The sequence below is a fragment of the Podarcis raffonei genome, chromosome 2, assembly GCF_027172205.1.
Source record: "Podarcis raffonei isolate rPodRaf1 chromosome 2, rPodRaf1.pri, whole genome shotgun sequence".
NCBI classification, from domain to species: domain Eukaryota; kingdom Metazoa; phylum Chordata; class Lepidosauria; order Squamata; family Lacertidae; genus Podarcis; species Podarcis raffonei.
The window spans coordinates 114,534,770-114,557,596 of record NC_070603.1 but is presented as its reverse complement, the minus strand read 5'-3'; the positions used below and the strand labels follow the sequence as shown (position 1 = coordinate 114,557,596).

The window sequence follows — 22,827 nt, the reverse complement described above, 5'->3', positions numbered from 1 at the left end:
GTGCTCTCTAGATGCTCCCTTTTGCCATAGGAAAAACCCTGCTCCCAAGTCTTCATGATATTTCCATGGTGCCTTTATCATCAGGATGAGACGCCTGCCTTGTCAGAAAGCTCCTTGCATTGGAAGGATGGAGGCCTGACTTTGTTCTTCTCCTCCAGGTCTCAGGAGAAGGAGAACTTAGAGGATCCTCCTGTGGCTTTTCCTCCTGACCTGAAGTGGAAGATCTGGGACTTCTGTGATATTAATCCCTTCCTGGAGGGAGTCATGAAGAAATTCAGAGGTAGTAAAGAAGGGCTGAAAGTATTTTATAATGGATGTTTATAAGTGTTCATGACAGGCTTCTGATCATACGAAATATAAGCCATGCCAGGAAGATGGAAGGTTTTTTAGTTTATTCTTTTTCAATATCAAGAAGTCACACTGGCTACAATCTCATGAGCTCATATTGTTGCCAGGTTTGTTATCTGAATGATGGTGTGATGCTAATCTTGGTTCCTTTTTCTCTTCCAGACACTGTGGAATATGGACTTCAGCTGCAAAAAGGTACTTCTTCTTCTTCTTCTTCTTATTATTATTATTATTATTATATTTTATTATTATTATTTTTACAGTGGTACCTCAGGTTACATACGCTTCAGGTTACATACGCTTCAGGTTACAGACTCCGCTAACCCAGAAATAGTGCTTCAGGTTAAGAACTTTGCTTCAGGATGAGAACAGAAATCGTGCTCCAGTGGCAGCAGGAGGCCCCATTAGCTAAAGTGGTGCTTCAGGTTAAGAATTAACATCCGGAACGAATTAAGTACTTAACCCAAGGTACCACTGTAATGTGTGTTAAGTGCTTTGAACTCTTGAAAGATCTACAAATGTTTCAAGAACTTGATGAACACCCCTGTCTCGAATGCAGAGCCCTGGAGTCCCTGTTCATTTCAGAGCGGATGCTATTTCTGTCATGTACCTAAAGAAAAGTCAGCTTCCCCGTTGACATCGTTTCTCTTCTCTTTCCTCCTCTGCCCCCACAGAAAACGTAACTTTGGATCCAGACACAGCACATCCCCTCCTCATCCTGTCTGAGGATCGAAAGAGTGTGAGAGAGGGAGAAGTGCGTCAAGACCTGCCAGACAACCCTGAGAGATTTGACACAGATGGCGATGTGCTGGGATGTGAAGGTTTCCCAGCAGGCAGACATTTCTGGGAGGTCACTGTGGGAAAAGAGGAGGGGTGGGGGGTGGGGGTGGCCAGAAAGTCTGTGAAGAGGAAGGGCGTTTTGTATTTTAATACTACGGAAGGGATCTGGGGTTTGGGGAAGTGGGACGGTGTGTACAAGTTATGCTCCCCCCTTGAGGCCCCTGTTCCAAGTGAGGAGCCCGAGAGGATCCGAGTGACCCTGAACTGTGAAGGGGGACGGGTGTCCTTTTACGATGCAGATACAGCAGCCCTTCTCCATGCAGATACAGCAGCCCCCTTCTCAGGAGAGACCCTCCAGCCCTACTTTTTCGTGAAGGAGAAAGGGAACCTGATACTCTGTTGACAGACAAGTGTATATTCATTGCCATTATGACATATTCAGTCTCCTTTTCAGGACTGAGCTGAAGGAGAAACCATATTTCCAGAACTGTGATTGGCCATTCCTTGTGTCAGTCATGATGCAACTCTCCCTTCTCAGGCCAGTTTTGTAAATGACACTGATTGAATGGGTCCCCTGTCAGTCCCCAAACCTGCCTGTTCTCTCTCCCTTGGGAATGGGCTACTTCTGTCGGTGCACGAGGTGCAAGAAAATAATTTAGGAAACAACAGCAACCCTAATCACATTCCTCTTTTGATGTAGTTCTCTCTCCAGCTTCCAACTCTGGCTTAAGATTTCTAGAGATAATACCATCATTTTTTCTGAATAAAGTCAGAATTATGTACAGGCATCACTTAAAACCTTCCTCAGCCTCGATCCTGCTCTCAGATTCCCCTTTCCTCCCCCAAGATCTCCACTGCCCAGGGAGATGGAAGTTCCAAAATCCCCTTTATTTGCTACTACTCAGGGAAGCCTATTCAGCAAAATCTCCATATCCAAAGAGACCTGTTTGCTTGTTGAGTAGTTGGCCCAAAACTCACTGGCAACTTTCTTCTGTGATCTCAGCCTGGAGCCCTTTGCCAAAACACAAATCAATAAATAGAAAGAGGGTGAAAGAACTGGGAAAACTGTTGGAAAGGACTGTGAGAGATCTCACAATAGTCTCCACAGTGCAGAAAGCATTGGGGGGGAGGGGCCTTTGGCAATGGTGGAAAGAGTTTCTATGTCCACCTTGCTTACTGACCTCTAGAAAGTTCAAGATCTCTGGCTCCAGCCCTCCAGCCCTACTTTTATGTGAGCAAGAAAGCGAACCTGAGACTCTATTGACTGAAGGTGCAGACAGACAAGCATATATTCACTGTCATTATTACATATTCAGTCTCCTCTTCAGGACTGAGCTGACAGGCACTTAAGAAGAAACCTTATTTGCAGAACTGTGATTGGCCATCCCTTGTGTCAATCATGATGCAACTCTCCCTTCTCAGGCCAGCTTTGTAAATGACACTGATGGATTGGGTCCCCTGTCAGTCCCCAAACTTGCCTGTTTTCTCTCCCTTGGGAATGGGCTATTTGTGTCAGTGCAGGAGGTGCAAGAAGCAAGAAAATAATTTAGGAAACAACAGCAACCCCACACACATTCCTGTTTCGATGTAGTTCTCTCTCTGACAAGTTTTCTATAGACAATACCATCATCTTTTCTGAATAACATCAGAATTATGCACAAGCATCACTTAAAACGTTCCTCATCCTCAATCCTGAACTCTGATTCCCTTTCATCCTCCAATTCTTCCACTGGCCAGGGAGATGGAAGTTCCAAAATCCCTTCTTTGCTACTCCTCAGGGAAGCTTATGTGGCAATTCAGCAAAATCTCCTTTTTGTGAGTTCAGTACAGTCAGCGCAAAATTCACAGCCTGGAGCCGTTCCTCAAAACACAAATTATTAAATAGAAAGAGGGCAAGAGATGAGGGAAAACTGTTAGAAGGGACTCTGAGATCCCAGAAAAGTCTTTAGAGCCCAGAAAGCAATGGGGCTTTGGCAGTGGGGGAAAGAGTGTCTAAGTCCACCTTGCTTACTGGCCTCTAAGAAGGTCAAGATCTCTGGCTTCAGACAAGTGGGATGGTTGCTTAGGCGGCATTTTCGGGGGTCTTCCTGACTTACGCTATATTGCCTTCACATGCTGACCCCAGAAATGTACCCCCCCCATGCAGGTTTTGGACCTCAATGTAACAAAATCCCCTCTGACAGTGAAGAGACTCTGTCAGACGTTCTGAGGAGAGAACAGTGACAATCTAGACTGGATTTCTGGGGGGGTGGGGGTGGAGGGGTAAATTCCTATGTATACAATTATTTTCTCCAAGATGCTTTGTAGCAAACAATCAGATACTTATCTGTATTTTTTTTAGAGATAACCTCTTCTTATCCTTTTGTGTAACGGGCCTGAAAGTATTTGGGGACATGTTTCCTGTGCTAACGTGTTTGATTCTATTAAAGATTGTACTTCTTGTTGCTCCTGTGGTGTTTCAAACTCAATAGTATTAATATCCATTCTCCATGACACTTCCTCCAGGGATTTTAGGAGGGTGATATCCTGTTTTATCCTCAGAGGAACCCTGTGAGGTAGAAGAGACTGAGCTGAGAGACTTAGAAAAAGGAGACACGTTAAAGTTTATGGTCAAATAGGTTTGAACCTGGGACTTGGCACCCCAAGTCCAACACACTGTGCACTCAGAATTTGAAATCTTAACAAGGGTCCCTTCAGAGATGTGCTTCAAAGCCCTCCCTGCAAAGCTCCTCTCTATGTTGTAGCTCCTCTTCAGACCTTCCTGTGTTGACCCTGAATGTCTGCAGGAGGAATCAATCCAGTTTGAGTGAGGGGCAGATTTCAGGGGCTTCCCTGCATAAACTCATATTTTGCACCTGGGTCCATTTCTGGATCTCAGCATTCGGATTAGAAATGAAAGCAAATCCCTCAAGTCTGAAATCTGCCCATCCCTTTATTTGTGGGAATCCCACCACCAGGAGAGAAGTGAGTCTCAGCCATATCTGCCATGTCAGTGAGAGAGCAGGTATCCTATTTTTTTCACAATTTTTTTTTATTAAAAATTTTATTGTTTAACAGAAGTATGTGTAATGTCTCTCATATTTTTTTCCATGTAACAATTTTACAAATCAGTTTCATTTGTTGAGACATTAGGGGGAAATAAGGGGTGGGGGTGGGGTCGGGTGGTGATGTTTCTATTATGCTTAATGTATGTAGGGTTTGGTGTCAGCGTCGCTTGTGCTGTTCACTTGTGTTCCTTTGGTGGTGAGAGAGGTTGGGGTTGGCCTAGGGTGTGTTTGGTTGTTTGTGATTGGTTGTGGTGATCTTTGTTTTCGTGTGTGAGTGGGGTGGGTGGGTGTTTTGGATCAGGTTAGCCATATTGATTTGTATGCTGTTGGTGGATTAATGTCATTGTGCTCAATCAGCCAAAGGCCTGGTTAAAGAGGAATGTTTTTGCCTAGCAAATGATCTTTTGAAGGATATCAAAGCTAATGCATTTTTGTCCTATTTGAGTTTAATTATCAATATCAATAAGATGAGCAGAGCTTCAACATTCCCCACAGGCAAGTCCACTGTTTGACAAATAGAGAGAGAGACAGCCAGCATAACTAAATGCTGTAAACTGACAGAGCCAAAACTCCCCTCCCTCTGTCTCCTCCTCTGCCGTAGAGTTCAAACTACAGTTTTCCTTCATGCACAGACATCTGGATAACGTTGGCTTTAGCTAGAATTTGGTGAGGGAATAAAGACATTCCGCTGGTCACCTTCCAGCTATTTCTTAGCCATTTAGCCAGAAATCTTCAGAATAACAAGTAAAAGGCACCTGGGCACTTTGCCAAGCCTATGAAGGGGGTCTCCACTAGCTCTTCAGACTCTCCTGACGCTCTCCTGCTCTGACTCCGAGACTCAACACCACACAAGTTCTGAGGGAAAATCTTTCCTCCTGCCCTGCCGCTCTGCATAGACCAGCCATGCAAGGGAGTGGAAGTGAAATATGGTTGTGTGAAAGCAGGTGCTTGGGGGGAAGGTAGAGGGAGCACCCAGCCCAAGGCAGCGGGATTTTCTGTGTTGAATCTCACTGAGGTACAAGGGTGGTGTGAAGCCCAATGGTCTCTGCACACGAGGGGGAAATATCCCTTTGAGGCACGCAATAATAATAATTTGTACCCCGCCGATCTGCCTGGGTTTCCCCAGCCGCTCTGGGCGGCTTCCAACAAAGATTAAAAATACATTAAAATGTCACACATTAAAAACTTCCCTGAACAGATGTCTTCTAAATGTTAGGTAGTTATTTATCTCTTTGACATTTAATGTTAGGGTGTTCCACAGGGCGGGTGCCACTACCAAGAAGGCCCTCTGCCTGGTTCCCTATAGTTTTGCTTCTCACAATGAGGGAACAGCCAGAAGGCCCTCAGGGCTGGACCTCAGCGTCTGGGCAGAACGATGGGGGTGGAGACGCTCCTTCAGGTATACTGGGCCGAGGCCGTTTAGGGCTTTAAAGGGCAACACCAACGCAAGACCCTCTAATGCTCAATTTAAGAGAGTTGGTTAAGAGTAAGGTTTAAAGGAGCAAAAGTGGGGGACAAACTGGTGTATGAGCAGAAATAGCTCAGAAAATGGACATGAAAACCTTTGAGGGCTAGAAGTTGAAGAGGTACTGATGTCAATGGCAGGGAAATGAGGGCTGCACAGCCCAGGCCTCAGATGTCAGGCTTTTATGGTTTAGTTGCAACAGGATGAGAGAAATTCAGCAACCTTCTTAGGGACAGGGAGCTTCCATGACTTTCTCCCCAATATGTCCAATCTCAGCCACTTAACCAGACGTCTGCTCATCAAAACAGAACCCCCCTGATTCACTCTCAGAGCCCCAAGCTGGTCATTTCACACAGAGAAGTTCATGGGAGACTAGTTGTTTTCATAAGCAGGAGAGCATAGAGACAGTTTTATGGGTGTCAGTGTTTTTTCTTTTTATAAACTGCCTGGAAAGGTGGGGTAAAACATCATTTAAATACATAACTGAACTTGGGTGCTTGCCATGAGACGGGTGTGTTCTCTGCTGTGGCCTCCTGCCAGATTTACCTGGCATTTCAAGCATAGTGTGTCGTGTGAGGGAAAAGATTGAGCTGTGAATCAGGGAGTCCCTGCTTTGACACCGCCTTCTGCCATGAGCTTTGAGGGTGAGTAAAGAGGCCACTCTCAGCCTCAGTCCTCCCGTCTGAAAAATGGGCATAATAAAGTTGACCTTACATACATGGTTTGTGTAAGGTTTCTGTGCACGTAATGCGTGTGGAGTGCTTTCGTTGCCAGAAAATAGGAGGGTGCCTTTTGATGGCACAACGCCCCCAAAACCACACAGATGCTTCAAGAAGTATTATTAAGAACTTGTGGAGCACCCTAGTCCTGAATGCAGTTAACAAAGTCCCTGTTCATTTCAGAGGGAATTACATTTCTGTCTAAAGAAATGTCAGCTTCCCAGTTGACGTTGTTTCTCTTCTCTTTCCTCATCTGCCCCCACAGAAAACGTAACTTTGGATGCAGACACAGCACATCCCTGGCTCATCCTGTCTGCAGATCGAAAGAGTGTGGGAAAGGGAGAACGGTGTCAATACCTGCCAGACAAACCTGAGAGATTTGACATACAAACCTACGTGCTGGGATGTGAAGGTTTCACATCAGGCAGACATTTCTGGGAGGTCACTGTGGGAAGAGAGGAGACATGGGAGGTGGGGGTTGCCAGAAAGTCTGTGAAGAGGAAGGGTGATTTCTCTTTTGATCCTACAGAAGGGATCTGGGGTTTGGGAAAGTGGGGCGGTGTGTACAAGTTCTGCTCTCCCTGTAAGACCCTTGTTCCAGGTGACGAGCCTGAGAGGATCCGAGTGACCCTGAACTGTGAAGGGGGACGGGTGTCCTTTTACGATGCTGATAGAGCCGTCCTCCTCCACTCTTTCTCGGCAGCCTCCTTCTCAGGAGAGACCCTCCAGCCCTTGTTTTATGTGTCTGCCAAAGCTCACCTGACAATCTCTGAGTGTAGAGACAGACAAGCAGACACTCATCACCAAATTTCCAATTATGATTATGATTATAATTATTATCATTACATTTTGAACAATTTTATTTTGAATGATTTTTATTAGTTTTTAGTTACAATAATCCAATAACAGCCTCATTATAACAATGCTAAATTATAATACAATTATTAACACCCATCATTCAGATGCCAAACTATAATTTAGGTGGTCCACTGCATGCAAGAATTGATGTCTGTGATGTCTTTTCCTGTCCTTGTAAAATATTATGTCTATCTTTTCTGCCTTGGGCAGAGCTAATATCCCATTGTTCTTTCAGAAGTTCTCAATTGCTCTGTCCCATGCTTCATTGTTTTGCAACTTTAACAGCAACTGCAAAAATCACACTGACCCAATAAATATCCTGTGTTTGCCATTTTCCCTCTTGGCCTGGGAAGGAGAGTGATCTGTCGAATTTCAAATAACTCATTAATGGACATTTTTTATCACATGTGGGAATGTAGAGAAATTAAAAATTTTTAGGAAATGATATATAATGAATTGGAAAAATGTTTTAAATGACATTTGTAAAAAAAAAAAGAAGCATTTTTGTTAGGGATTGTAGGGCAAGTTGTTTATCTTATATCTGATGGGAGGGCGTTCCACAGGAACCTACTGTGAATTCGTTCTCATCTCATGCATGTGCAGTAGAGATTGTAGTTCCCATGTCTAGTGACCCAACGGCACATCAATGCAGTGCGCTCTCTCTCTCTCTCTCTCACACACACACACACACACACACACACACAGAGAGAGAGAGAGAGAGAGAGAGAGAGAGAGAGAGAGAGAGCACTTTCAACAGATTGCCAGCTTTGGTTAAAAGCTCACCTGCCCAATTCACAATGAATTCAAGTGGGAGCATTAAGATCTTGGGACTATTTGCCCCACCCTCCAAAGACATTGGCGTGGGCTGTCCCTTCTCTCTGTCCCCTTCCCGCAATGGAACTTGTTCCCAAATAAATATGCTTAGAGCCACAGCCTTAAAGGAAATCCAGGTACTTCAAGCTGCTTCACAGAGGTCTGTCCCTCACTGGACGACGGCAGCGTCTCATGGAGGCTTGTGATGAATCAGCCACCACAAGAGCCACTTGCACACCACCCCCGACTCCATGCTTCCCAGTGCAGTCAGTTTGCGTGTTAAGCTGCCAGACATTGAGCACTGAGGAAGTGTGCGATGAACACGCGTGTGTGCAAACAGCCCTTGAGACAATGACCGAGCCAGCTCTTGGCTTCAGCAGGACTGCCAGATAAGCTTTTGCTGAGAAATGCTCCTGGGGGACAAAGCCAAACTTCCCCCAAAAAGGGATGTTGCAGAGCTTCAAGGCCGCCCTGCCTAGAAAGCCCACACTCTGGCCTGCAGGAGGCTTTGCCAGGTAAGGAAGCTCAAGGTAGAAATCCCTATGATCAGACACCTAGATTTCATTTACTGGTTGCTCAGGAGGAAAGATTCACTGCCAAGACAGCGTAGAGGCTGTCATTCGACACAACGGCTTGCTCCCAGATTCACTACTGCAAATTGTTCCTTAAACGAGCAGCTGCCTAGCATTCCTTTTAAAATAAAGAAATTAATTTCCTCTACACGAAAGAGGCTCTCTGCTTCAGCTAACTTCCCAGCTCCATATCAGCAGAGATCTAAACGCATTGAGTCTGAATTTCCTGGAAAGGAAACACACCCATTTGCAGATGTAAAAGCAAATAAAACGAAACCAACTCTCTCTCCCTGGGGCGGTGGCCTTGGCTGCTTCTGAGGGTCCCGTCGTGGATCTCTGCGAGGAAGCCACTTGCTCCATCTGCCTGGGGTATTTCCAGGATCCAGTGATCATCCCGGAGTGCGGGCACAACTTCTGCCGATCCTGCCTGATCCAGTGCTGGGAGAAATCCAAGGGAGAGGCTTCCTGCCCTCAGTGCAGGAAAACAGTGGAGCAAGGCAGCATCAGGCCAAACCAGCAGCTGGCAAATTTTGTGGAAATAACCCAGAAATTCAGCCTTCTGGGGGGGGGGGGAATGGAGGCCGAAGGAAAGGGGAGAGTTTGTGAGAAGCACCAGGAGCCCCTGAAGCTGTTCTGCAAGGAGGATGAAGCCCCCATCTGCCTGGTTTGTGACAAATCCAAGGAGCACAAAAGCCACGAGGCGGTTCCTATAGAGGAGGCGTCCCAGGAGTACAAGGTAGGAAAACACTCTGGATCAGTGGCAGAGCGTTCCTTGCTGGTGCCTGGGGCTTGCCAAACCCCATGGGGACAAGTTGTGCCAGTGGAGCTATCCCAAGTAACTGGAGCTGGGGGGGGGGGCATTGCGCTGCCTGCTGGTGCCTGGGGCTTGCCAAACCCCATGGGGACAAGTTGTGCTGGTGGAGCTATCCCAAGTAACTGGAGCTGGGGGGGGGGCATTGCGCTGCCTGCTCGGCCATGTAGTGGGGAGCTTGGCCAGCCAGCGTGGCCGATGCTGCCCTGCTTTGAGGGGTGCAAGTCTCACAGCACACTGTGAGCCCAGCACCGCTTTGTGAGACTTGCCAAAGCTATACGTGGCTGGCAGGGTTCCAGCCTGTTAGCCCTTCTTATCTGCCCTACAGATGGAAGATGTTGCGCGAAGGACCCAACAGCTCATGACAGGCACCCCCCAGGCTGGCCCATGCTACGCCTCTGCTCTGGATTTGCTCAGGGGATGGAATAGCCAGGCCTGCAAGATCATAGAATCTTAGAGTTGGAAGGGACCCAAGGATCATCTAGTCCAACCCCCGGCAACAACAACAATAATAATAATAATAATTTATTTGTACCCCGCCCATCTGGCTGGGTTTTCCAGCCACTCTGGGCAGCTTCCATAAAGGCCAAAAATACACTAAAATGTCACACGTTTAAAACTTCCCTGAACAGGGCTACCTTCGATGTCTTCTGAATGTCTGGTAGTTGGAAATCCTATCCAAGATGGTGGCGCGTGCAGACGCTGCAGCAGAGAGCTCCCTGGAGGGGAGTCAGGGTTTGTTAGGACCAATTATTTATAGCTGATACAAAATGCTGTTGTATAGGGGCAGAAGTAGCAGAAGATACAGCTGTAGAAACTGTGCTGTGTGGGAGCAGCTACGGGCGTGCGAGATTCCAGAAATTATAAATCAACAGGGTTGGAGGAGAAGGAGGAGGAGAAGAGAGGCTGTAGAGGACAAGGTCAAATGAAAGAGAGAATAAAGATAAGGAAGATAAGAAAACAACATGTAAACTACCTCTTCCAAGTACCTTTTACGCTAATGTGAGGTCATTGGCAAACTAACTCGTGTAGGAGTGGAGGAAGACATCCGGGATTGTTGTGTGCTGATACTCCCAGAGACAAGGTTAAATTCAGCTATTCTGGACACAGCTGTTGAATTACAAGGTTTTACAATGTACCAGTGGGACAGGACACAGGATTCTGGCAAGAAACAAGGTGTGTGTCTGTGTGTGTGTGTGTGTTTGTAAATCAAAACTGGTGTACGGACCCTGTCAAATTGGATACCTACTGTGCTCCGGATGTGGAATTTCCGACGATTAAATGCAGACCTTTCTATCTTCACTGGGAATTTACAACAATGGTGTTAACTGCAAATGCATGCAGGGCCATGAGTAGTATGCATGAAAGCATCAATGCTAAATTGAGCAGATACCCGGAGGCAGTGCACATTATTGCGGGGGACTTTAGTCACACAGATGTGAGGGCAGTACTCCCAAAATCCCATCAGCACATTGAGTGTGCAACAAGGGGAGAAAATACTCTTGACAAGGTGTATACGAACATTAGACGGGCATATGAGGTCAAGACCTTGGCGCACCTCGGTGGTTCAGATCATGTGTCCCTGCTTCTGACACCAGTATACACTCCCCTCAGGAAACAAGGCCAGATATAAACACAGATGGTTACGGTGTGGCCTGAGGGATCCTCTCAGCAGCTGCAGGACTGTTTCTAGGAGACTGACTGGAATATGTTCGACCATCAAGATCTAGAAACGTCTACATCAATGGATTATATTAGATTCTGCGCAGCAAATGTCACCAGGGAAAAATATGTTAAGTTGTATCCGAATAGGAAGCCCTGGATGACGGAAGAGGTTAGGAGATTATTGAAGGCCAGAAACTCTGCTTTTAGAACTGGGGACCAGGTATTGTATGGTATAGAAAGAGTGAACTTGAAGAGGGGTATCAGGAAAGCCAAAGCGGAGTACAGAGGAAAAATTGGGGACCATCTGAGAAATCATGATACTAGACAAATGTGGCAGGTAGTTCTACATCTGACTGGTTATAAATAGAGAAATTCATCAGTGGTAGAAAGTACTGCTTCCTTGGTGGGAGAGCTGAAAACCTTCTTTGCCCAATTTGAGGTGACACCAACAGTGACACCAACAGGGATGACAGACGCTCCTTCAGGTATACTGGGCCGAGGCCATTTAGGGCTTTAAAGGTCAACACCAACACTTTGAATTGAGCTCGGAAACGTACTGGGAGCCAATGTAGGTCTTTCAAGACTGGAGTTATGTGGTCTCGGCGGCCGCTCCCAGTCACCAGTCTAGCTGCCACATTCTGAATTAGTTGTAGTTTCCAGGTTACCTTCAAAGGTAGCCCCACATAGAGCGCATTGCTGTAGTCCAAGCGGGAGATAACCAGAGCATGCACCACTCTGGCGAGACAGTCTGCGGGCAGGTAGGGTCTCAGCCTGCGTACCAGATGGAGCTGGTAGACAGCTGCCCTGGACACAGAATTGACCTGCGCCTCCATGGACAGCTGTGAGTCCAAAATGACTCCCAGGCTGCACACCTGGTCCTTCAGGGACACAGTTACCCCATTCAGGACCAGGGAGTCCTCCACACACGCCCGCCCCCTGTCCCCCAAGAACAGTACATCTGTCAATGCAGGAATGATGCCATGATACTCTTGAAATAATGTATTCTCCCCACCCCCTCTAGCAGGAGCGTTTGTGCAGCCTTGTGAAACTTAAAACTTCTGAAAACTATTCAATCAACAGTTCTTTTTTTTCAAGGGAGTAATTTCCTTCTATGTCTCCCTGCAGCATATTGGAGTCACTCCCCACAGTTCCTCCTCTGGAAGAAGCTTTCCCTGAAAGCTCCTAGAACTGGAAGGTGGGGCAAGGCAGGAGGCAGGCATGAAGGGGAACCTCCGGAAGGAGCCAGGAATGTGGGGCAGGGAGCAAGCATATGATTCAGTTGTCTGATATTATGTATACTAAAATGCCGAGAAAAGATAGAGAAAAAGCAACCCATTTGGAATTTTGTTTTCTTTTCAGGATCGGATCAGCAGCTGCCTAGACAATGTGAGGAAGGGGAGAGAGAAAATTCTGATGTTTAAAGCAAACACAGAAAAGGAAAGCCAAGACCTGCTTGTAAGCACCATTGTTACTTGAAGGTGAAAAAGTGCTGTAGTCTTAAATCAAAATCTGGGAAAATGAATATGAAATAGAGAAAGAGGTTTCTTTTTGAACAGTCTGATCACCCACAGGGCATGAAAGACCATTTGAAGGAGGGGGTGGGCTTGTAGATTTTTATGAAACTCTTCCTGCTGGAGACATCTCTCTAAAGTGGCAGACCTGCCCTTCCAAATGAATTCTGATAACTGGTCTCTTCATCCTGCAACATTAGACCATATGCCTGATATGTTCTCTTCCTTTTCCTGTTTTTGCTGCTGCAGAAGCAAATGAAAGCAGAGAAGGGAAAGATGGTGGCTGAGATCAGGCGAATGCACCAGTTTCTGGAAGAAAAAGAGAAGCTTCTTCTGGCCCAGATGGCAGAAGTGGAGAAGGAGATTGCAAAGAAAAGGGTGGAGCACCTGGCCAGACTCTCCAGGGAACTCTCCTCTCTTGACAGCCTCATCCGGGAGATGGAGAAGAAGCTTCAGGAACCAGCGAGGGAACTCCTGCAGGTCAGGCCTCATCCTGATGCGAGAGGGTGGAGTGTGCTGCTTCAGACTACAGGCATTTCTTAGTCCTTCCTCACATAAAAATACTGTTGTCAGAGAAAGAAGCAGTACATGGATGGTAAAAGGTGTCAGCCCCGGCATAGGAGCCAACTCTGAGGGGCTGAGGTCCCTTGGACGCCCCAATAAAATATGACATATAATTATTATTACTATTTTTTACATAAGTTTGTATACTGCCTTATACCGACAGGTCTCAGGGTGGTTCATAGGATATGAATAGGTGTGGGATGTACAAACCAGTGAACCGACTGGTCGCAGGTGAACACGGAGCCAGCATGCACTGCAGGGCAAAATGGCAGATCAAGGAGGTGGGATTGAATCTCTCAGGTGTTTATCCTAGTCTTTAATCTTAAAATATTGTACCATTAAATTTTTACCTGTTAATAATCCATTTTTTTCATATTCCTTATAGTGTTATAGCTAAAAACCACTTAACTTTTTATCCAACATCATTCTAACATTCATTAATTTTACAATATTTCTGTAGATAGTCTTTAAATTTCTTCCAATCTTCTTCCGCCGACTCTTCTCCCTGGTCTCGGATTCTGCCGGTCATTTCCGCCAATTCCATGTAGTCCATCACCTTCATCTGCCATTCTTCCAGGGTGGGTAGATCTTGTGTCTTCCAATACTTTGCAATAAGTATTCTTGCTGCTGTCGTAGCATACATAAAGAAAGTTCTATCCTTCTTTGGCACCAATTGGCCGACCATGCCCAGGAGAAAGGCCTCTGGTTTCTTCAGGAAGGTATATTTAAATACCTTTTTCATTTCATTATATATCATCTCCCAGAAAGCCTTAATCCTTGGGCACGTCCACCAAAGGTGAAAGAATGTACCTTCAGTTTCTTTACATTTCCAACACTTATTATCGGGCAGATGATAGATTTTTGCAAGCTTGACTGGTGTCATGTACCACCTGTATATCATTTTCATAATATTCTCTCTTAGGGCATTACATGCCGTAAACTTCATACCTGTGCTCCATAACTGTTCCCAGTCAGCCATAATAATGTTATGTCCAACATCTTGTGCCCACTTAATCATAGCAGATTTCACCGTTTCATCCTGCGTATTCCATTTCAACAGCAAGTTATACATCCTTGACAAAGTCTTAGTTTTGGGATCTAACAGTTCTGTTTCCAATTTTGATTTTTCCACCTGGAATCCAATTTTTTTGTCCAAATTGTATGCCTCCATTATCTGATAATAATGAAGCCAATCTCGCACTCTATTTTTTAATTTTTCAAAACTCTGCAGTTTTAATCTGTCTCCCTCTTGTTCCAAAATTTCCCAATATTTCGGCCATTTGGCCTCCATATTGAGTTTTTTCTGAGCCTTTGCTTCCATTGGTGACAACCACCTTGGAGTTTTGTTTTCAAGCAAGTCCTTATATCTTATCCAGACATTAAACAGTGCTTTCCTGACAATATGGTTTTTAAATGCTTTATGTGCTTTGACCTTATCATACCACAGATATGCATGCCATCCAAATACATTATTAAAACCTTCCAAATCCAAAATGTCTGTGTTTCAAGGAGTAGCCATTCTTTCAACCAGCAGAATGCTGCTGATTCATAATAAAGTTTAAGGTCTGGCAGGGCAAATCCACCTCTTTCCTTTGCATCCGTTAATATTTTAAATTTTATTCTGGGCTTCTTGCCCTGCCAGACAAATCTAGAAATATCTCTCTGCCACTTCTTGAAACAATCCATTTTATCCAAAATTTGCAATGTTTGAAACAGAAATAACATTCTTGGCAATACATTCATCTTTATCGCAGCAATACGGCCTAACAATGAAAGCTTCAAATTTGACCAAATTTCTAAATCTTTTTTCACTTCCGTCCAGCATTTTTCATAGTTGTCTTTAAATAAGTTCTCATTTTTAGCTGTCATATTAATCCCCAAGTATTTCACTTTCTTAACCACTGTTAAACCTGTCACATTCTGAAACCTCTCTCTTTTAATCGCTGTTAAGTTTTTCTCTAAAACCTTTGTTTTTAGTTTATTCAATTTAAATCCTGCAACCTGGCCAAAATCTTGAATCAGTTCCAAAACTCTTTTGGTACTAGATTCTGGCTTTGTGCCTTATCCATATTTGTAGACACCACTCCGTTCATATCCCCCATCAAAATCAAATTGTAATCCATATAGTCCATTAAGGTCTCATGCAACTTTTTAAAGAATTCAGATTTCCCCTCATTCGGTGCATAAACTCCTACTATCAATAATTTCTCTCCTTGAATTTGAATTTCAATTGCCACAAATCTTCCTTGGTCATCTTTAAAAATAAATTTCGGTGATAATCTCTCCTTTGCATAGATCACTACTCCTCTTTTTTTAACTTTGTCAGATGAAGAGAAGAAAGGGACCTTTTATTCGTCATCACTGAAGTGGCTGACTTTTGCCATTTGATGGTTATTCTAAAATTATGTAGCACTGCGTATTTTATTGGGGTTCTTTTGTTTTGTGCTTGGCTAACCTCTCTCTGCTTCAGCTGCTTAGTATTTATAACTGACTGCAGGGCTCTCTGCAGAAATGGCTCCACTGATATCTTTTTCTTTCCTTCCTTCCAGAATATCAGAAGCTTCTTGCAGAGGTAAGTGATGGAAATCTGCTGCTTTAAGAAAACCCCTCCCTTATTATGATGCTAGGAACATTCTTGTTTAACAGGTGAGAAACTCACTCTCCAGTTCCTCCTTCCAGAGATAGCTTAGGACTCCACCGTCCATTTCACAAAATCACAGACAAAAGTAGAGACACATTTTTGTGGTAGTTTGTAGCTACAAACACAGACAGGAAGCCGTTCCCGTTGCATATTTCTGAAGGCCCTTCTCTGTGATGGATTTTTTTACTCTTAAATTGACAGAAAAAGGGGGGACATTCCAAAGGTGCTTGTAAATATCTTTACCTTTACAATACGTTTATAATGCTAATTGCAAAAGCCATTCTAAAGCATTCTGCACTTCCTTATATTTCAGAAATGCACATACCAGATCTATTTTGTTTTGCCATTAATCACTTGAAATGCTTCACTAAAACTGATGTAGTCCTAAAATCTCTGCATAAGGACCCATTATTGTTCACTTTTCTTCAGAAAATAATAATTTGCATACATCAGCTTCTTTACCTTCAATCTCATATTCATATACAGTGGTGCCTCGCAAGATGAAAAGAATCCGTTCCGCGATTCTCTTCGTCTAGCGGTTTTTTCGTCTTGTGAAGCAACCCTATTAGCAGCTAAGCGGATTAGCGCTATTAGCGGTTTAGCGGCTTAGCGGCTATTAAAGGCTTAGCGGCTAAGCTGCTAAAAGGCTATTAGCGGCTTAGCGGCTTTGAAAAAGGGGGGGAAAGCGGGGGGGGGGGAATCGCAAGACTCGCAAGACGTTTTCATCTTGCGAAGCAAGCCCATAGGGAAAATCGTCTTGCGAAGCAGCTCAGAAACGGAAAACCCTTTCGTCGAGCGGGTTTTCCATCTTGCGAGCCATTCGTCTTGCGGGGCACCACTGTATTTCCTTCAGTATATTTTGGAAGCAGGTGTCTTTCGATTTTCCTTCAACTTCTTAGATACTTTCTAGATCCACACGTCAGCTAGATGCTTCTTTTTGCCATTGGAAGAACCCTGCTCCCAAGTCTTCATGATATATCCATCATGCCTTTATCATCAGGATGAGACACCTGCCTTGTCCGAAAGCTCCTTGCATTGGAAGGATGGTGGCTTGACTTTATTCTTCTCCTCCCAGGTCTCAGGAGAAGGAGAACTTGCAGGATCCTCCTGTGGCTTTTCCTCCTGCCCTGAAGTGGAAGATCTGGGACTTCGGAGATATTAATCCCTTCCTGGAGGGAGTCATGGAAAAATTCAGAGGTAATAAAGAAGGGCTGAAAGGATTGTTAGCTGGATGTTTAGAAGTGTTCATAACAAGCTCCAGGTGATACGGAATATTAGCCAAGCCAGGAAGTTTTATTTACCGTATTTTTCGCTCTATAACACGCACCCGACCATAACACGCACGTAGTTTTTAGAGGAGGAAAATCCGTAGGCATTCCACCCGTAGGCATTCCCTCCATAACACGCACAGATATTTCCCCTTACTTTCTAGGAGGAAAAAAGTGAGTGTTATGGTGCAAAAAATACAGTATTTATTCTCTTTCAACATCTAGAAGCTGCACTTTTATATGTAGATGACTGATTTTACTTAGGAAATTGAAAGGGGACGGTAAACCCTTCTTGCTGGGCTCTGGAAGCTCTTGCGAGATCTTGGGGGAGCCTCCCAGATTCCAGTCAGCAAGGTAAAGGGCTTGAAAGCTCTTGCCACGAAGGGTGTTGGCCACCACGCAAATCACATTTACAGTGGTGCCTCGCTAGACGAAAAGAATCCGTTCCGCGATTCTCTTCGTCTAGCGGTTTTTTCGTCTTGCGAAGCAAGCCCATTGACAGCTTAGCGGATTAGCGCTACAGCGGTGTAGCGGCTTTTCGCAATCAGCTGTTAAGCGGGTTATCAGCGGAACAGCTGATAGGCGGCTTAGCGGCTTAGGAAAAGGGGGGGAAAGCGGAAAAAACCCGCGGGGACGCGCAAGATTTTTTCGTCTTGCGAAGCAACCCCATAGGGAAATTCGTTTTGCGAAGCGCCTCCAAAACGGAAAACCCTTTCGTCTAGCGGGTTTTCCGTCTTGCGAGGCGTTCGTCTTGCGGGGCACCACTGTACACCATCCTCCTTGCTTACTGGGCTCTGAGAGGCTCCTGCGAAATCTCATGGGGCCGTCTTGAGATCTCAGATGGCAGGTGTGATTCTGGGGTTTTTCTGACTTTGCACAATTTGCCTTTATGCACAACCCCCAGGAATGTAACCCTCCCTTAAGTTGCGAGTTGTCTGTAAAAAGTTGTCCTTGACCTCTTCCCATCTTTCAGCCACGCTTTGGGTGCTTTCACGCATCTCACCCATTTCCCAGGTAGCCTCACCTACAGATTTTCAGGCATCTCTCCTGTTCCTTTGGCCCTGAGATTGATGTAAGGGGGGCAGAAGGAGGGAAGGAGGGGGGTTGTCCAGGAGCCAGCCAGGAGCAGAGGGGTTGAGGCCTCCCGTCCTGCAACAGGCATGTCTGGATCTTGTTGCTGATGGGGGGATCTTCTGGGGATCCTGCTCCTCCTCCCAAGATTTGGGCAGGTCTGAACCTTGAGATGACCTTATGCAGGATAGTTAGTAGGATGAGTTTCACATAGTTTTAACTGCAACTCCCATAATCTCCAGCTGGCGTGGCCTGTGGTTAGGGATGATGGGACTTGTAGTCCACGACACCTGGCTACAAGCTCATGAGCTCATATTGTTCATTCCAGGTTTGTTGTCTGAATGATGGTGTGATGCTAAATTCTGTTCCTCTTTCTCTTACAGACACTGTGGAATATGGACTTCAGCTGCAAAAAGGTACATATAACAATAACAACAACAACAACAACAATAATAATAATATTTATACCCTGCCCATCTGGCTGGGTTTTCCCAGCCATTTTCCCAGGCACAAATTCGGGAGAGATGGGATCCACTTCTCAAAAGATCAGGCCACTGCAGCTCTTCCGTCCATTTCCCCTTCTTTCCCAGAGGTATCCAATGCAGGGACTCCTGCATCTCACTGCAGAACATGGAGTGGACTCTCCTTTGGAGGTTTTGAAGCAGAGTTGGGTAGCCCCCTGTGGTGGATGCTTTAATTCAGATTTCTGCATTGCAGGGGGTTGGACTAGATGACCCTTGGGGTCCCTCCCAACTCTACAATCATATGATGCGCTTTCAAGAATCCCAAGCAGGACATTTCACACAGGGGTCGGGGAGCCTAACCAGTTTATTGCTTTTTATAAACTATCTGGAAGGATGGACTATAACATTACATTAAATATGTAACTGAAAGTTGAATGGTGGTTACAAGGAGGGTGAGAGCACCTCCTGCCAGATTTACGTGGCCTGTCAAGCATGGTCTGGCATGTGATGTGAGGTAGAATATTAAAATGTGAATTAGGGAGTCCCTGCTTTGACGCCCTTCTACCATGAACTCTGTGGGGTGGGGGTGGTCTTCGACAAGCCACTGTCTCTCAGCCTCAGTCCTCCCATCTGAAAAATGGGCATAGTAAGATTGACTTGACTTACAGGGAAGTTGCAAGGGTTCTATGTAGATAGAGTGTGTTAAGTGCTTTGAACCCTTGAAAGAACTGAAAATGTTTCAAGAATCATCAATAAGAACTTGATGAACACCCCTGTCTTGAATGCAGAGCCATGGACAGGGTCAGCTTCCCAGTTGATGTCGTTTCTCTTCTTTTTCCTCCTCTGCCCCCACAGAAAACGTAACTTTGGATCCAGACACAGCAAATCCCCGCCTCATCCTGTCTGAGGATCGAATGAGTGTGAGTTGGGGAGAAGTGAGTCAAGACCTGCCAGACAACCCTGAAAGATTTGACACATATGGCTATGTGCTGGGATGTGAGGTTTTCACATCAGGCAGACATTTCTGGGAAGTCACTGTGGGAAGAGAGGAGAAGTGGGCGGTGGGGGTGGCCAGAAAGTCTGTGAAGAGGAAGGGTGGTTCCACTTTTGGTCCTACGGACGGGATCTGGGGTTTCGGGAAGTGGGGCGGAGGGTACATCCCCAATAAGGCCTCTGTTCCAAGTGAGGAGCCCAAGAGGATCCGAGTGGCCCTGAACTATGAAGGGAGACGGGTGTCCTTTTACGATGCTGATACAGCAGCCCTCCTCTACACTTTCCCAGCAGCCTCCTTCTCAGGAGAGACCCTCCAGCCCTTATTTTACGTGGGGAAGGAAGAGAACCTGAGACTCTCTTGACTTGAGGGTGCAAACAGACAAGCATCAATCATGATGCAACTCTCTCTTCTTGGGCCAGCTTTTTAAATGACACTGGACAACAAACCTTCCTCAGCCTCAATCCTGCTCTCAGATTCCCTTTTCCTCCCCCAAGATCTCCACTGGCCAGGGAGATGGAAGTTCCAAAATCCCTTTTTTTGCTACTCCTCAGGGAAGCTTATGTGGCAATTCAGCAAAATCTCCATATCCAAAGAGACCTGTTTGCTAGTTGAGTGCAGATTGCACCCTGGAGGCCTTCCTCAAAACACAAATTAATAAATAGAAAGAACATGAGAGACCGGAAAACACTGTTGGAAGGGACTGTGTGAGATCTCTCAGGAGTCTCCAGAGCCCAGAAAGCAATGAGAGGGTGGGGCTTTGGCAGTGGGGGAAAGAGTTTCTAAGTCCACCTTGCTTACCGGCCTCTAGAAAGGTCAAGATCTTTGGCTTTGGACAAGTAAGGATGGTTGCTTGGGGGGCATTTTCGAGGGTCTTCCTGACTTATTCAATATTGCCCTTCCATACACGAAGAGTCGGACACGACTAAACAACAACAAAAATGCTGACCCCAGGAATGTCACCCCCCCACGTAGGTCTTGGGCCTCGAGGTAACAAAATCCTCTCTGACAATGAAAAGCCTCTGTCAGAGGTTCTGAATGACAATCTAGACTAGAGAATTTCAGGGGGTGGGGGGTAAATTCCCATGTATACAATTATTTACTCCAAGGTGTTTTGTAGTGAACAGTCAGATACTTATCTGTATTTTTAGAAATCACCTCTTCTTATATTTTTGTATAATGGGCCTGAAAGTATTTGGGATATGTTTCCTGTGCTAACGTGTTTGATTCTATTAAAGATTGTACGTCTTGTTGCTCCTATTTTGTCTGATACTCAACAGTATAATATCCATTCCCCATGACACTTCCTCCGGGGATTTTAGGAGGGTGATATCCTGTTTTATCCTCAGAGAAACCCTGTGAGGTAGAAGAGGCTAAGCAGAGAGTCTTAGAAAAAGGAGACACATTAAAGTTTATGGTCAAATAGATTTGAACCTGGGACTTGGCACCCCAAATCCAACACACTGTGCACTCAGAATTTGAAATCTTAAGCCTAAGGTTCCCTTCAGAGATGTGCTTGAAAACCCTCCCTGCAAAGCTCCTCTCTATGTTGTAGCTCCTCTTCAGACCTTCCTGTGTTGACCCTGAATGTCTGCAGGAGGAGTCAATCCAGTTTGAGTGAGGGGCAGATTTCAGTGGCTTCCCTTTATAAGCTCATATTTTGCACCTGGGTCCATTTCTGGATCTCAGCATTCTGATTAAAAATGAAATCAAATCCCCCAAGTCCTAGAAGGCTCAAGCTTGGGGCTCTCTGCCACCCATAACCTGAGTATTTCTCAAACCTTTATTGGAATAGTTCTATAGAATAAGAAAGGGGAAAGGTGTCCTTTTGGGAAGTAAGCTGACCTCTCTTGCTACACCATGTTTATATCCAAGATAGCCCCCCCCAAAAAAACCCCCACATTAGTACACTGTAGAGTATTAATCAGCCAAAGGCCTGGTTGAAGAGGAGTGTTTTCGCCTAGCACCTTAATATATTTTCACATATTTATTAGGAATGCCTATAAACCACTGAAGAGTACAATAATGCTGTACTGGTAAACAACAAGTAAAAAAACAGAAAAGAAATAGGTTATAAAATACTGCCCGTGAAGAAACTTTTCAATTTTCAGAAATAATGAGAATAAAAGTTTTTTTCAATAAAAGTTCTCTTCCACATGGGCAGGTGGTAGATGGGATCAGTGGGGGAAAGCTAGGAGCTGTACAGCAGATTGAAAATACGCCAGCATTCATCCTATGTGACTTCAGAAGCGACCTTTTCCCATCTTTCCTCTACCATTCTTAAAGTTTTAAAAATCCACATGAAAGAGGCTCTGAAGTCCAGCTACCTTCACACCTGCAGGGGGCAGCAGAGACCACGAGTCACCGGCTTCAATTTCCTGGAAAGCAAAACTCCCCCAGTTCTTGAATGGGCAAAAGTGAGAGTGAAATTTAAACTCACACACACACACACACACCGCCCCATGGCTTTGACTGGGGGTCCCATCCATGCAGGACCTCTGCAAGAAAGACACTTGCTCCATTTGCCTGGAGTATTTCAGGGATCCAGAGATCATCCCTGATTGTGGGTACAACTTTTGCAGAGCTTGCCTGAGCCAGTTCTGGGGGGAGTTGGAAACTGGGGCCTTGTGTTCTGTCAGCCTCAAGCTTTCCGCTTGAAAAATGAGGACGATAAAAGTGTCTTAACATACAGGGTCCATGTAAGGATTCTGTGCAGATAATGTGCTTGAAGTGCTTTGAACACTTGAAAGAACAAATGGTTTCAAGAATTATTACTGAGAACTTGTGGAGCATCCCGAACGCAGGGCATTGAGCGTGAATGAAATTTCTCACATGGGTCTAAAGAAAAGTTCATCTCTGAGCTCCTGCTGTTTCTGTCCTCTCTCCTCGTTTGCCCCCCAGAAAACGCAACTTTGGATCCTGCCTCATCCTGCCTGAGGATTAAGAGGGTGTGAGAGATGGAGATGCGGATCCAGATCTCCCCAACAATCCTGAGAGATTAGACACACACGTCCCCATGTGCTGGGGAAAGGGTGGATCACAGCTGGCAGACATTTTGGGGAGGTCATTGCAGAGAGTGAGGGGCATTGGGCTGTAGAGGGGGGGCAGGAAGTCTATGAAGAGGAAGGGCACGTTAGCTCCTTGTCCTGAGGATGGGATCTGGGAGGTGGGGAAATGGGAAGGAGAATATGGCCCCTCCTTCCCTCCTGATGACCCTGCTCTGTCCTTGCGCGAGGAGC

General features: G+C 45.4%; 1 protein-coding gene across 4 annotated transcripts in view; it reads left to right on the top strand.

Annotated features, from left to right (window-relative positions):
• Positions 1–22,827, top strand: part of LOC128409038 (zinc finger protein RFP-like) — a 37,191-nt gene that overhangs the window by 4,354 nt on the left and 10,010 nt on the right. Inside the window, exons 5-8 of one of the 4 annotated variants that reach the window (XR_008329177.1) lie at positions 159–280; positions 511–543; positions 1,023–1,516; positions 2,378–2,652. Coding sequence is in view for 3 of the 4 variants with exons in the window: in XM_053379215.1 (XP_053235190.1) it covers positions 159–280; positions 511–543; positions 6,625–7,241 (772 nt within the window). In the remaining variant the exon portion in view is untranslated. Of the gene's footprint in view, positions 1–158; positions 281–510; positions 544–1,022; positions 2,333–2,377; positions 2,653–6,624; positions 7,603–16,869; positions 16,992–18,516; positions 18,550–19,452; positions 20,849–22,827 lie in introns of those variants that run through there. The other 3 variants (XM_053379217.1, XM_053379215.1, XM_053379216.1) reach the window with 3 other exon arrangements.